The sequence below is a fragment of the Panulirus ornatus genome, chromosome 8, assembly GCF_036320965.1.
Source record: "Panulirus ornatus isolate Po-2019 chromosome 8, ASM3632096v1, whole genome shotgun sequence".
NCBI classification, from domain to species: Eukaryota; Metazoa; Arthropoda; class Malacostraca; order Decapoda; family Palinuridae; genus Panulirus; species Panulirus ornatus.
Window position 1 is genome coordinate 43,441,290 of NC_092231.1, and position 14,735 is coordinate 43,456,024.

Below are 14,735 nucleotides of genomic sequence, written 5' to 3' on the forward strand. Positions count from 1 at the left end.
CATACATCTTTGCGCCGTGTGTGTTGTGCGAGAGGCTGTATGAGATCAGGCCACACGTTGTATGGTTTTATGAGATCAAGCTAAGCAGGCTACGTTCCCCCGCACTCACATTAACAAACACCCACATATGATATGGGTAACGTAACATGTTCTTCACCGGGACTATACTACAATCAGCCACACATGACATACCCCTCACACACACACCTGACAACCAATCAGCTGGTGATGACATGCTCATTACAGGGGGGCCACAACACCCATCAGCCATGAGTGATGTTGCTCTTCGACGTTTTCTTCAAACTCACTTCGATTCAAACGTTAAACTTTCTTTTCATTTTCAGTTTTATACGGACGTACCCACCCACCCCACCTCATGCACTTTTTTTTAAACGCTTTTTCATTCTCGTCTGTTTTTCTTTCCGTCGAGCCATCAAGTCCATTGCGGGAGGACTGTTTACCGTTGCTCTCGGCCTCTACGCTATGGTTTCCGTTTCTCCCTATTGATATTTCCACAGCTGTTGGTAATGCTGGCTGGCCGCTCACCACCGAAATGTTTCCACCAATGATTTCTCTGCCATCCAGAACCTGCACTATACCATGTATATTTTTTCCCTTTGTATAATTCATTTTCATAGCGGGGAGTAAGGCTTGTGTGCGAGTAGGAATGGAGGAGGGTGAGTAGGTGTGAGCAGAAAGGGAATAGGTTGCGTAGTTGCGCGTAGGAATGGAGGAGAGTGAGCTGTTTCAGGTAAAGGTGGGACTTCGTCATGGGTTTGTATGATGTCATCTTTGACATCAAATTGGAAAAGAAAGAGACGAATGTCATTACAGTGGGCAGGATGGTAGGAACCTCGAATGACACTGGATTTCGTGTCAAATGATACTGGATGTCGTGGGTGTGAAAGATGCTGCATACATATTACATCAGTCCTGTCTACTCCTCCAGCTCAGACCTCGGTGGCTTACCTGTGGCTAATGCGGTAGGAGTAATCACAAGTAACGTGCGTTTCTGATCCACATAGAAAGCCATGCTGCGGGTGGCGGTCACTGTGATCCAATGAACTGCTATTGCCCCAAGCATACGAAAAGAGAGACCTTAGAGTCATCCTGGTTAACTGAATCTGTGCGTTCATTAATCACTGTCACTGATTTACATGATCATCATAACATGTCTTATCATCAGATCATTCCAGAACTTAGGAAAAATTCGGGTAATCAGAATGGCTGACTTGCTCATTACCAGTAAAGTTGCAATAAACGTGTGTGTAAAGCCTTCCTCAGACGTACTTCGCCGCTTCGAAATGGTCTATCAGGCTTTACGCTAATGATAAGTTTGTGGCACACGCAGACGAATTACGTTCAAACATAATACATCAGTTACAGCTATAGGCACGAACATTTTCTGCACGAGTCAATCTTAGCTCCAAAACACAAGACAAAAGATACATTTTTGAAAGTCACGTCAAGAAGTGGACGACTTTAAGTATCGGGGCAAAGGCGAACAGGTGAGATGAAGTATCAAGGAAAACCCATATACTGACCACTCGTGATGATCGCTGGTAAACTCACGTTTCATGAGGATCGTAAGTAGACTCATGTTTTCGTGAGGATTGCTGGTAAACTCATTTTGCCTGCTTACACATTCACTTTCGACATCACCCTCATTCGTCTCGTAGTCATTTTCAGTCTTTCAACTCTTACTATATCACCATCACCAACTGCCGTGCTACACAGCAGTAAACATCTAACTCCCCTAAATATCTGGTCCTTGACAAATACACCCTATAGCCTGCTCCAACCAGATATCGCCATCACATATTGATATCTGGTGTATACCTTATTTCTCAGTACGCTACTATACTTACGATACTACCGCAGGTGTTGTTTACCTCCATCAGACTTGTTGATGATCCAGTCTGCCTCAAGCATTGTTCATCGTAAGCAGAACTGAAGCAATCTATTTTGCATATTTCTACTCGCTGCTCTCGGTTCAAAAAATGTATTAATTATGTCTATCCTGTTTCTCGTATAATGAAGCATGATTTCTATTCTGAAACACCTTTTCCTGATAACATGACGCAGGTAATAACGTTGGATGATATATATTCAGAATCCTGTGAAGTGCGCATGTAGCGGTGTGAGCAAGCCCAAGTTATGTAAAGTCTGGTAATACTAGGGGGGTATTTAACACATCAAAGAGGCGTCAAGACATGTAAGGTGCTGGGGGTCTGGACGTCGAATCTCCGTGTCAACACTACCTGGACCAGGCAGCTCATAACAAGGTCGTTAGTAAAGTGTATGTTACACGAACGTAGAGGAGAGAGCGGTGGAATGACGGAGGTGGTCATGAAGGGTAAGAGCTGTGGTCAGAGAGAGAGAGAGAGAGAGAGAGAGAGAGAGAGAGAGAGAGAGAGAGAGAGAGAGAGAGAGAGAGAGAGAGAGTGATGATTATAAGGGAAGGGCGATGGAAGGTAAGCTAACCGACCTCTAGACTGGAGGAAGGACGGGCCACAGTAACTAGCAGTGGGTAGCACAGGCTGTCCCCTCCATGTTTACGTTACCATCACTCCAGCACAAGTAACAACAGTTGTAAGATGAGTACGTTACTCACCAGCACGTTTGTATCCTAAGCTGTAGTCTCTTCCTCTTTCTCAAATCTGATAAGCCAAGTATCGACAGGAGTCATACCTCTGGCGTCTAAGAGTTTGTGATACATCCAATACTCGTCCAACTCTGGCATCCACTGATCGTCCAAGCCTGGCATCCACTGATCGTCCAACCCTGGCATCAACTGAGCGTCTAACACTTGCATCAAATGATCGTCTAACAACGGCATCAACTTACGGTCCAACCTTGACGCCGACTGTAATCCATCGCGGCACCGAAAGTGTGGCAAATATTTGTCACACCATCGGGGCCGTGATACCCCATAGTTTCTTTATTGATCTACCTTCCTCACACCAAGTGTCGTCCTCAAACATAACATATCAAACACATCTAATCTTTTCCGTATTTTTTTAACTATGTCTCATACCTCGCATTTATACACTGCCGTCAAGCTGCTATACCATCAGACACACTCATCTTTGCTCTCATAAACAGTGACCCCCCTCTCCACATAGTCCTCAGGGCATCATGGAACTTCGTCCTCTAGTTCATCCCATGGCTTACTTCCATATGTCCACTCTCAGGCATCAAAACCCTCTATTCCTCCAAGTTCTCTCCATTCATACTTACTTTCCATCCAAACCTGTTCTGCCAAACCTAATAACCTTGCTTTTATTCACCTTTACTCTCAGCTTTCTCGTCTCACACACTCTCCCATACTCAGACATCAACCGCTGCAGTTTCTCACTCGAATCTGTCACCAGAGACATGTCATCCAGGAGTTCCTGCAGCCTCAAGGCTTCTTACGCCCGCCAGAGACGAAAAAGCCATTTGTCTCGTTGGGACGAATAGAGAATGCTCGACTGACTGGGATATCAGTCAATGGCAGTGTCCTCGGCAAAAGGTAAAATCCCCTAGTGTTCCACCATAAGGTAAACTCCCCTACATTGTCGACTCCTCCAGAGTGCTCCGGTCATAGGATCCTTTGACTGCTCCCGCTATAGGGTCCAACTCCCCTAGACTGCTCCGGCCACAGGGTTCAACTCCTCGAAATGAATGTCCGCTGTCTAAGACGGGTAACTAAGTTATTTATGGCCCGCGTGTTGCAACAACCGTCCACGGCGGTGTAGTCCTGCTGTAGGCTGGGTTTCTCAGTACACTACAGCAAAATGTAACTTCCAGTAAACACGCACGGGGCGTGTCCTCTCTTTTTTTTGTCTTAGGTATATCGTGTCTTGGAGGAGCTGGCCATTGTGTTGGTGGAGTGTATGACCTCGTAACGTACTCTATAATACACTGTCTTACTCTGATACGTTAACGTTTCCGTCGGTCGTCAGAGAGTGATACACGGTCTTCCTTAGACAGGTTAATGTCTCCGTCAGTCTTCTGTTGGGAGAGAGTAAGGAGGGTGGAGAGCAGATTACGATGGAGGAGATGAAATCGATGTGTTTGCCTGAGAGAGAGAGAGAGAGAGAGAGAGAGAGAGAGAGAGAGAGAGAGAGAGAGAGAGAGAGAGAGAGAGAGAGAGAGAGAGAGAGAGAGAGAGAGAGCGGACACGTTGAGCCAGCACACCCACTTGACTCCCGCTCCTCATCTTGCAGGTGTCATGGACGGCGATGATGGAGGTGGGAGTGCAGACGGAGGCGGTGCAGGAGGAGGAGCTAGACTGGGACCTCAGCAACCATGAGGACCGGGAGACACAGACACTCCCGCCTAACCCAACACACTTCCGTGAGTACTGTGTATGTGTGTGTGTGTGTGTGTGTGTGTGTGTGTGTGTGGGTTGGGGGGTGGGAGGGGATCACACTCGCAGGGACCAATCCCTGAAACTGCATTCCAACCTTAATTGCTGTATCCTCATTCCGTCTATTCTATCTATTCGCCATTCTTATGATAGAGTATCTTTTATAGAAAGAGTCTTACTTTGTGTCTTATGTTCTCTCGTTGTTCTCTCACATCTTTCGAAGAACTGTTCATTACCAACGTCATCTATGATGGACATGTTTAAGGCCTCTGGCCATTTATTATAGCTTAAACCCCTGATTTCTATGATCGTCTTTGTTGATCTCTTTTGGACTCGTTCTATGAAGTCTTTGTGCTTATTTAGGTTCGACGACGGAACTTGAGAAGATTATTCTCGTTTTGGTCTCATGACGGATTTGTGCAATTAGCTGAGTGCTTATTTCCTTATCCATGATCTTGATGACTGTAATATCGCCAATGTCTCAGCACATCTCGAAGCTCCATTGCTTTTTGGCACCTATTCAATCAATCCTTGCTCTTTCTCAACCTTCCCTCTATATGAGGCTACGTGTGCTCACGTTCCTACTCCCTCACTGTAAGTCTCACAAAACCTTTCACAATGATGCCCATGTTCCTATTTGATGAACTCCTTTTCCTAATTCAGGTTACCATAGATACTGTTAAGTTCTCTGCTCTTTTTATTCCCCTCCTACGTCTTTATAACTGAAATCGCCCATTGCTAGTACTTCATCATCTTTACGAAGTGCATATGCTATTGCTTTACGTATCACCTGGTTGTCCATTAATGACATTGTATATCTGTTATGAATAGCTAAGATTCTTTGAAGAATTTCTTAGGGAATATCAGTGCCACTATGTACTTCTTTCCTACAGTTACTCTTCCCGTTAAGTAATATCTTAATGGGCCACTGTCCCATTTATCCTGAAACTCAAGGTTACTCCTCAAAAGGAGGGCCAATCCTCCTCCTCAAGTTATATTTCTTTCCCTTTCTTGCTATCATGTACCTCTAAGGAGAGATGATATCTCATACTTTTAGTAAGCTTTACTTCTATCATATCAACAACGTTGGGTGTGACTTCTCTGATGCTGTTCTAAAGCTCCAGCTCTTTGCCAGTTACTCCCAATCCATCTGCATTTGTATGTATCTAATATTCTTGATCTCTTTGCTACGGTAATGGTGTGGGATGTTCCGTCCCCTTGACTCATTCCATGTCGCCCGGTTTATGCCAACAAGTTGTTTTCTTTTACCACGGAAATACCCCCTGGCAATTCCATAGGCTCAAGTAAATATTAATGAACAATTCTTCTTTCTTTTCCCTATCCTTCTTTATCTGGTGCTTGAACCGCTTCCAGCCCAAAAATAATGATTCACGTCCATCAACCTCCAGGTTTACTGATCTTTCTAATTTTTATGTCACCCACTTTATGACACTTCCTTCTCTCTCTCTCTCTCTCTCTCTCTCTCTCTCTCTCTCTCTCTCTCTCTCTCTCTCTCTCTCTCTCTCTGTGTGTGTGTGTGTGTGTGTGTGTGTGTGTGTGTGTGTGTGCATCATACGTCTCTGTGATAAACATGCCAGTGAGGGATGGCACGGAAGGAAGCATATTGTATTCACTCGAGAATCATGGCGTTGGCACTGAACTTTGAATCTATTTATTTCGGTGCGTGTGGGTTAAGAGAGAGAGGGAAAGAGAGAGAGAGAGAGAGAGAGAGAGAGAGAGAGAGAGAGAGAGAGAGAGAGAGAGAGAGAGAGAGAGAGAGAGAGAGAGAGAGAGAGAGAGAGTATCCAAACACCCTACTTACGTCTGTAACCTTACGTAACTTATCATGGTGTTGTATACCCCGCAGAGCTGAGTCGGACTGATGCCTTCGTACAGACCGACTACCGGTCCTTGCCGCTCGTCACGGCTGCCCCGAGACCCTCCACCACCAGGATCCCCATCAAGGTAATCTACATACAACAAAACTCTACCACACAACATAAGTACGATCATTAATTACGATAATTCTAACCACTTTATTATGTACGGCTCCTGTCAGTGACCAGATTAATTAGGAAAATCCCGAAGTTTGGTAATATGTTTTTTAAAGACGAGGGAATAACAGGATTGTAATGCCTGCGCCTCACTTCTGGCTGGGGCGGTATGTAGAGGAAGCGCGAGCAGTGGCAGCGAGCTTAAGTTGACATAAACGAGGTTTAACACAGAGGATTCGGTGACCTAGATCTATACTGTGGAATCCCGACCTCGGGAGGAGGGACTCCGTAGCATGTGTCGGGTCACGTCTAGCAAATGAGACAGGTTCACGTAAGTTTGTTTACTCTTGACCCAGTTTGTGAGCAGCGCGTTTGTGGAGCTTGGAGTGGAGGGCAGGCCAGGCTGGGGCGACAGTTCTCACATCGTCAAGCGGCCTAACGCTTTAACCTTTCCATCTGAACTACAGTCTTTACGTCAATACCTGAGGCTTACTAACTTCATACCTCTTTCTCAAACTTTCTTTTACACGCTGTCGTTATGTTTACGGCATAGAAGCAGCCTATAATGATAGCAAGGAATAGAATTTCAAACAAAGATGTTGTAAGATAAAAAGGAGCGGTCTTAATGCGTGTACATAAGATCAGGGGTAGGTAGGTTGTTGGGTGAGAGAAACCACAAGTCGAAATACTGAAGGAATAACAGTCTAATAATGAGAAATATTTAACATCTAATATAGTGTAAAATATTTAGTTATAAACAGACCATAAATTTGAAATATAATGCTCTGATGAGGGTCCGTTCTTTTTTATCCTTTTAATCTAAGAAAATAACTCTTGCAGAAGACATGACTATGCGATAATTACATTCCAACATTTTCTTTGAATACCAGTGTCTCAACCAGAATTACCTTCCCTGGGAAATATCTTACTAACAGTAGAGACCAGTTTGTTAAAAGAAAAACAACCTGGGGCACTACTGTCTTAAGCTGCACAGGAACTCAAGGAAATTGATAATTATATGCACTGCCCCAGAACCTCGCATGCCAGATATTTTTCTTCTAGCTATACCTGAGTCAGGCTGAATAGATTTGCACATGATCCCTAACACTTCAACCAACGGATCATTAACGCTGTACGAGAGCCCTGATCGTCAATAATGTACCTGAGCCTTGATCATTAACCCTGAACCAGAACCCTGACTGTTAGAGACCTGCAATGGGCCTGCAACTAATCCTACAGGTTTTAGAAAGACCAGATCAGCCAGGTTTGCTTCGTGCACTAAAACTGTGGGCTTCCAGCCTTGTATCAGATTCCCAAAACTAGTCCTCTCCCCTGTATCAGAAGCCAGCTCACTAGCCTGGTTAATTCCTCTAGTCTTGTTCTAGTACGTCTATTACAGGTCTAATGGGTCCTAACAAAACTATGCAGGTAGGAAACAGTGCCAAAGTTAGGAGAAACAGTGATGCAGAACAGCTCAATCAAACTACCAGCGTCTGACACACTTCCTTGTGGGTAATGACATAGTTGGAGGCACTGTAACAAGCCGCTGCCATTAGTGTTGTGCCGGGGTTCAAACCGTCGAACTTGTAAGGGAGATCGTGCTACTGGTTTGTACTAGAGCCGAACAACATATCATAACCAAGATCTTGGCGTTTATAGTAATGTATGGGCTAGCCCTTCAAGTCGACCATCTCTAGAAATAGCTGTTTGAAACATATTACCGAAAGAGATAGCCTTTTGATTCGACACAGTGAATCATCCCTATATTTGATTCAAATTTGTTTTGAGTGATTTGATCTCTCTTTTCCGTGGCCACAGCTGGTGGACGCGAGCACCCAGACGGAACGCACCACTACCTCCGTGTCCACGCAGACGGAGGCGCCCTACCTCATGCCCACGCCCGTCGCCACCCGCCCAACCACTAGGTACGTCGCCACCACAGCAACAAAGCTAAGGTGAATGACTCCCCTGTTTAACACGTAGACAAGGACGATCACCCTAGCAAACGAAAAGTTATGTAAGTCCACTTAACAATCAATTCTGTACAGAAAACTTGTCTTCCTTTACAAAAGCATAGAAGTTTCAACCTCAATACAAACTCCCTAAGATTAAGGTTCCTCGCCATTTTCATAATACGGATCAGCTAACCTGCCTACGTCCACACAGTTAAGGACACCGACAACTAACCCCTTAATCATAAAAATCAGTCACCATATTTGCTACACAGTTAAGGTTTTTCACCAACCCAGCCACAAATGTAAGGTTACTAACCAACCCTGCCACACTGATGTTACTCACCACCCCTGCCACACAGGTAAGGTCGTGTACCACTCTTACCACACAGGTAAAATCACTTAAAACCTCTACCACACAGGTTAAGTTACTCTCCACTCCTGCTGCATTGTCAAGGTTACTCACCACCCCTGCCACACAGTTAAGATCACTGTTAACCTCTGCCACACAGATAAAGTCATTTTCCACCCCTGCTACACAGTCAAGGTCACTCTCAATCCCTGCCACACAGGTAAGGTCAATCGCCACCCCTGTCACACAGATAAGGTCACTCTCAACCCCTGCCACACAGATGAGATCACTCGCCTCCCCTGCCACACAGATAAGGTCACTCTCAACCCTTGCCACACAGATGAGGTCATTCGCCTCCCCTGCCACACAGACAAGGTTACTCTCAACCCCTGCCACACAGGTGAGGTCACTCGCCAACCCGTCACAAATTTAAGGTCACTCACCATACATTCCACCTCACTCATCACCGTTGCTACATAGTTGAGGTCATTAACTGCTCTAGCCATACTTTTTTGTCTGCCCAAATAGTTAGTCTTCACTTTCCTGTAGAATTTTCTTATTGTCACCCGAATCATTAAAATTCATCCTATCCATGACTCTGACAGTTCTACATGAACGGATGGATCATTTACGTGAATCATATATAACAAGGACTAAGATATAATCCTTGAAAAACGCCATTTGGGACTCATGCCCAGCCTGATTTTACCTCATAAATGCAAACATTGCTTCTTATCCATTAATGAAGCCTTAATCCAGTTACAATCCCCACTTTCACGAGTCTTCCCCTCTTTTCCTAATCCATCCTGATGAACCCTGTCAATAGCATGACTAAACTCGAGGGAAATGACATCTTATCCGCCGGCACATCCTACCGCTTCAAAACATATCTGAGAAGGAAGGGAGACGCAGACATGAACGTTCTTCTGTGAAATCCAGCTGGGAATCATTACTTAATCTTTCCCCTGCATAATCACAATTTGAATTAATATATATTACTAATTCTAGTAGTACTAATTCCACCGTTTCATTGATTTATCAAACAAATCAGCTAATGAAACAGCAAGCGCCCCCCTCTACATTCTTTTAAGACCCCAGCATACTGCATACCTCATAAGTTATGGATTTTTTCTCATAGTGGCTAAGCTCAATGTCATGCTACAAAATATCATTCTGTCTGGTGTTAAGAGATTATATATATATATATATATATATATATATATATATATATATATATATATATATATATATATATATATATATATATATATATATATATATTTCTTTCTTTTCTTTCTTTCAAACTATTCGCCATTTCCCGCATTAGCGAGGTAGCGTTAAGAACAGAGGACTGGGCCTTTGAGGGAATACCCTCACCTGGCCCAATTCTCTGTTCCTTCTTTTGGAAAATTAAAAAAAAAACGAGAGGGGAGGATTTCCAGCCCCCCGCTCCCTCCCCTTTTAGTCGCCTTCTACGACACGCAGGGAATACGTGGGAAGTATTCTTTCTCCCCTATCCCCAGGGATATATATCGTCAATTGATATGATATAGCCTTGTAAAAGGTGATTTTTTCACTTGTGACGTAACTTTTCTGTTAAGAACCTGGCCTAAACCCACCAGCATGTCTAGAGTTAAGTATATGACCAGTGATAAGGTGTGCCACTTGCCTGAACATACCAGGCTGTCATTCCCTTCGCGGTAATGAACCACCGACTTTGTTGTGCCTGGGCAGCATGAGCGGCGTGCCTGGCGAGGTGCTGCACTCGGACGCCAGCGCGGGACCCTCCACCTCAGGTCTTGGCTCAGCCCTCCCGCGCGTACAAGCGCTTCCTTCCCTGCCGGGTGTCATCCCACCGACGCCCCCTCTGAGCCCAACCCCTACCTCCCCGGAGCGGCCGTCGAGCAAGTCCATCGAGAGCGGCGCCTCTAGGAGAGCCATGGAGGATCGGTGGTCGCGACTGAAGCGGCTGAGCGTGGACAACATCCTGGCGTCGGAGCTTACCGTTCCAGCCAGACTCCACCGCACACGCAAGATCATGGTGAGTACTGGCACTCCAGCGGTATCAGCATTAAAACCTTGTCCCTCTATAACTTGTAACGCCGTCACATTCATACATCAGCTGACTGTCGCAGTGACCCTGATGACTTTACTCTTGCGCTGCACTCTCGGGTATCTAGGTATATCTTAAAATGTTACACTCTGCCTTTTTTCGATGGAATTTGACATTTTCTTGATAGAAAGTCACTGGTAAATTCTGAGGGTTAAAGTTATTTTTTGCCCACTTTTTTGAACTCCAGAAAACTCCCCATAAGATTATGGGAAAGCGTAAAGGGAATGTTGAAAATAGCAGAGGAAAACAGGAGATATCTAACAATACAGAATTCAGGAAACGCCTCGGGTATGAAAAGATGCCTACAAAAGATAAGAACAGACATTGCTAATTCGTCAAGGGTGAAAACGGGTGACATACTGAAGCCAAAAAATGGCAGAACCATCAATAAGGAAAGCTTGGTTTACGGTATACCTTGGATATCCGGCCATGGACTATGGGGAAATGGGAAGAGATATAGCTAAGGAAGTAAGGAAACATAAAGCTGATATATGTCGTCATAGAAATCGAATGCAATTGTTGTACACGAAGACAAATATAGACACTTAACAAGGAGGCTAGGGGCTGAAGTAATGCGTAAAAGATTGAAAAAACAAATGGAAAAAAAACAAAAAAAACATTAGAAGCAGCCCACGTGTGCTAAGAGAAGTGATAAACAACTGAGAGTTTTATATATTGGGCTGGACAGGCAGCAAAAATGGCGGTAACAATATATAGGGGAAAGGAACAGGAAACTTGGGGAAGGGGGAAGAGATCCAAACGACCAGGGAGGAACATGGTGTAGCATCCAGCGAGGTGAAGGAGTGAGCCTGCGGGAATATGTGGTCTTGTGTCTTGGTATTTCACTATGAAGAAGACTTCTGCACAAGGCAAACCGTTAGAGAAATAAAGCTCAGGCTTACTCACCATCTCAGTCCACGTCCTTGTCATTATGTATATAAGTCTAGCGTAGTCGTTTTATTATCATCTAGTGTTTCTGGCTCAACTGCCGCCTCTCAAATGTCAGCCATGACTGAACAACATCGGCTTTTTTTTTCGCAGAAGTCTTAACATTCTTTACCGACAGCCACAGAATATAAGATCTGGATTTTTTGGCTCAATTTTTTGTTCGTATCCCCCTAAAGGAAATGGTTTAAAGCTGTCGAAGGCTGGTAATAAACCTCCTCTCACTGCCATCATTTAAGCAAGATTAAGCCCGATATCATTGTTTTATTTTTCATGCAAGAAAAAACACTAGAGGATTAAGGCTTACTGTGGCATCTTGGATATTTTGCTGTGAAGGAGATGACTTTTCACTGTGAAGTAATATCTAAATACTTTGACAGTAAATAATAACTAATGGGGTCGTTACTGCAACCTGAACGGGTGAGGTTGTTGAAGGTGATGATATAAATCTAAATGATTCCTTTGGAGTTTCTTACGTTATCAGTCTGTATTTGTAGCATTCTGAAGACAGGTGATCACAGATGAAGACTATCGTTCAGGGTTAAGGAGCTGCCTGATATCAACATGATTATATGCTCTCTGTAATTTTCCATTATTTTTGCACACAATCTTTACGATAGGATTACTAGATGAAGAAAATATTAAAGTTTAGATCGTCTTTTGTGTTGCTGTGGAGACAAACGGTGTTAAATTCCATTCAAGGTATTAGAAAATAAAGGAACCACCACGTCTCAATGCTTGTGATCTTAACATGACTCAACTTGTGGCGGCAGGTGGACGTGAGCATCCAGACAGACAACGACATTTTGACGGACGAAGCGCCGCAGTTCGCCGCCCGGCCGCCACAGTGCAGGAAGGCCGAGCTGCTGGCGTCGTGCGACTTCACTGACCTCGATGTCCACATCCTCACCGCGCCAGAGGAGGTGAGTCACATGGGCACATCTCAGGACCTTCATCACTTGTACGAACCCTTGGCTTTCTTCTTAAGTACTCGATTACCATTTTCTTTAGTCTTGTGCCTTCTTATACTGTCACTCGCACTTCGTGTTCTGTTGCCTCTAACATATTTTGTCTTACTCCTACCATTATATTTTTCATTCCTGTCACATTTTCTGTTCTGGTCTACATTTTCTCCCCTCTGTCTCATTTTTCTTTCCCAGGCTTTTGTTCCCACTATACGTTTCCCTCATTATTTTTTCCTTGTCCTTTGTCGACACTTCACTGACATGTTTTCTGCCTGGATAATCTGGGTCTTTCGTCTTCTGGTACTTATTTTCTTATTATTATTGTCTTATCTGATCTTTTTTGTCTTACCCTCACACGTCTTATTTTCCATCATGATTAAGGAGCAGGGTAGAGGCCAGACGATTATACCCAAAGGTTATACCATCGTTCTGAGGGTTATTACAGCATGTTGTATTCATGGGAAGAACGTCTGGGTGTATTGGGTTTTCTCATGTTATACTGGTTACCCATATGTACTGATATACCTATATCTCTCATGATGTCCTACTTTCACACTTAACTCTCTCTGTAACCCTCGTAATCGTGCACCTACACCTATTAGTCTATAACCTTGTATCAAACATCTGCACATGTTAATCCATATATTACCCGTTTATTGTATATTCACACGTATCAGACCGTATATAAAACTTTTATACAATTTCATAGGTCAATCTGTACATAACTCGTGTATCATCCATTCACACCTGTCAACTGATGTATAACGCGTACATCATATACTCTCACCTGCTGTTCCATACAGAATCCCTATATCATCCATTCACACATGTTATCATCCATATACTCCTGTAAGTCCATAAACAATCCTGTAACCCCTGTATCACCAATATCCAACGCTTTCTTCATATACACTCCGATGTAACATTCACTCATCCCCCTAAATCTGTGAATACCGCTTAATCGTACACCTACACCTCTCACTCTATTTACACTCGTCTACCATACACTCATATCTCTCTCTTTTATCATGAACTCAGATTTCTTACGTCCTTTACTCTGCGAACACTCAGCAAACGCTTTGCATGAGAGCTGGGAACATCAGTCTGGTCCTCATATCGCTGGTTGCATTTTCCCCTAGCGATTCTACAGTAGTGCTGATAATCACATAAATCTCCTGGACTCAGCGGGAAAAAATATAAGCAATCTTGCATCTATTAATCTGTCTCTATTTTTACTTATTTCGTTGTCCACTTGACGTGGCGACGGCAGGTGACGAAGGACCTGACGGAGCTGGTGCGGTACCTGTGCAAGTCGGCCAAGGACGATCTGCAGAGACTGCGGGTCACCTTCCGCTGGGTCACCGACAATATCAGGTGGGTTCTGAGGCATTATATCAAGGATAGAGGTATAAAGGAGGGAATAAAATATCACGGAAGAGATCAGAAGTATTCATGAGCACTAAGGAAGTAAGAAAGTCTCGAAGGATGGGTAAAGTTCCTGTGAAGAATGCTAGGCTCTGGAAAAGTCAGGATCCACCGAATAAAAGATGTATGAAAGAAGAAAGAAGAGATGAGTGTGTGGATGCGGGATGACAGAGGAGGTGGAGAAGGTCCAAGGCTGCCATGATTGATATCTAACATTGGAAAAAATAGAAATCAGAATCCCAACATTTTCTTTCTCTATCATAATCTTAATCACTTTTGGAAATGAGACATTTCGCACTCCAGCAATGACTTCAGTAACATAAGGACAGCACCTCTATGAGTGATAATCCTTAGCTAGAACATCCAGATTTATTTCCTGAAACATACCACCTATGTCTCTTTTCTTCTCATCTTTATTGCATTCATACACACACACACACACACACACACACACATACACACATATATATATATATATATATATATATATATATATATATATATATATATATATATATATATATATATATATATACATATATATATATATATATATATATATATATATATATATATATATATATATATATATATATATATATATATATATCTATATATTTATATATATATATATA

General features: G+C 43.4%; 1 protein-coding gene across 3 annotated transcripts in view; it reads left to right on the top strand.

Annotated features, from left to right (window-relative positions):
• Window positions 1–14,735, top strand: part of LOC139749914 (uncharacterized) — a 153,215-nt gene that overhangs the window by 96,015 nt on the left and 42,465 nt on the right. For all 3 annotated transcript variants that reach the window (XM_071664326.1, XM_071664328.1, XM_071664327.1), the window contains exons 3-8: window positions 4,212–4,341; window positions 6,222–6,319; window positions 8,167–8,273; window positions 10,387–10,693; window positions 12,484–12,633; window positions 13,946–14,049. In XM_071664326.1, the coding sequence (XP_071520427.1) occupies window positions 4,212–4,341; window positions 6,222–6,319; window positions 8,167–8,273; window positions 10,387–10,693; window positions 12,484–12,633; window positions 13,946–14,049 (896 nt within the window). The remainder of the gene's footprint in view (window positions 1–4,211; window positions 4,342–6,221; window positions 6,320–8,166; window positions 8,274–10,386; window positions 10,694–12,483; window positions 12,634–13,945; window positions 14,050–14,735) is intronic.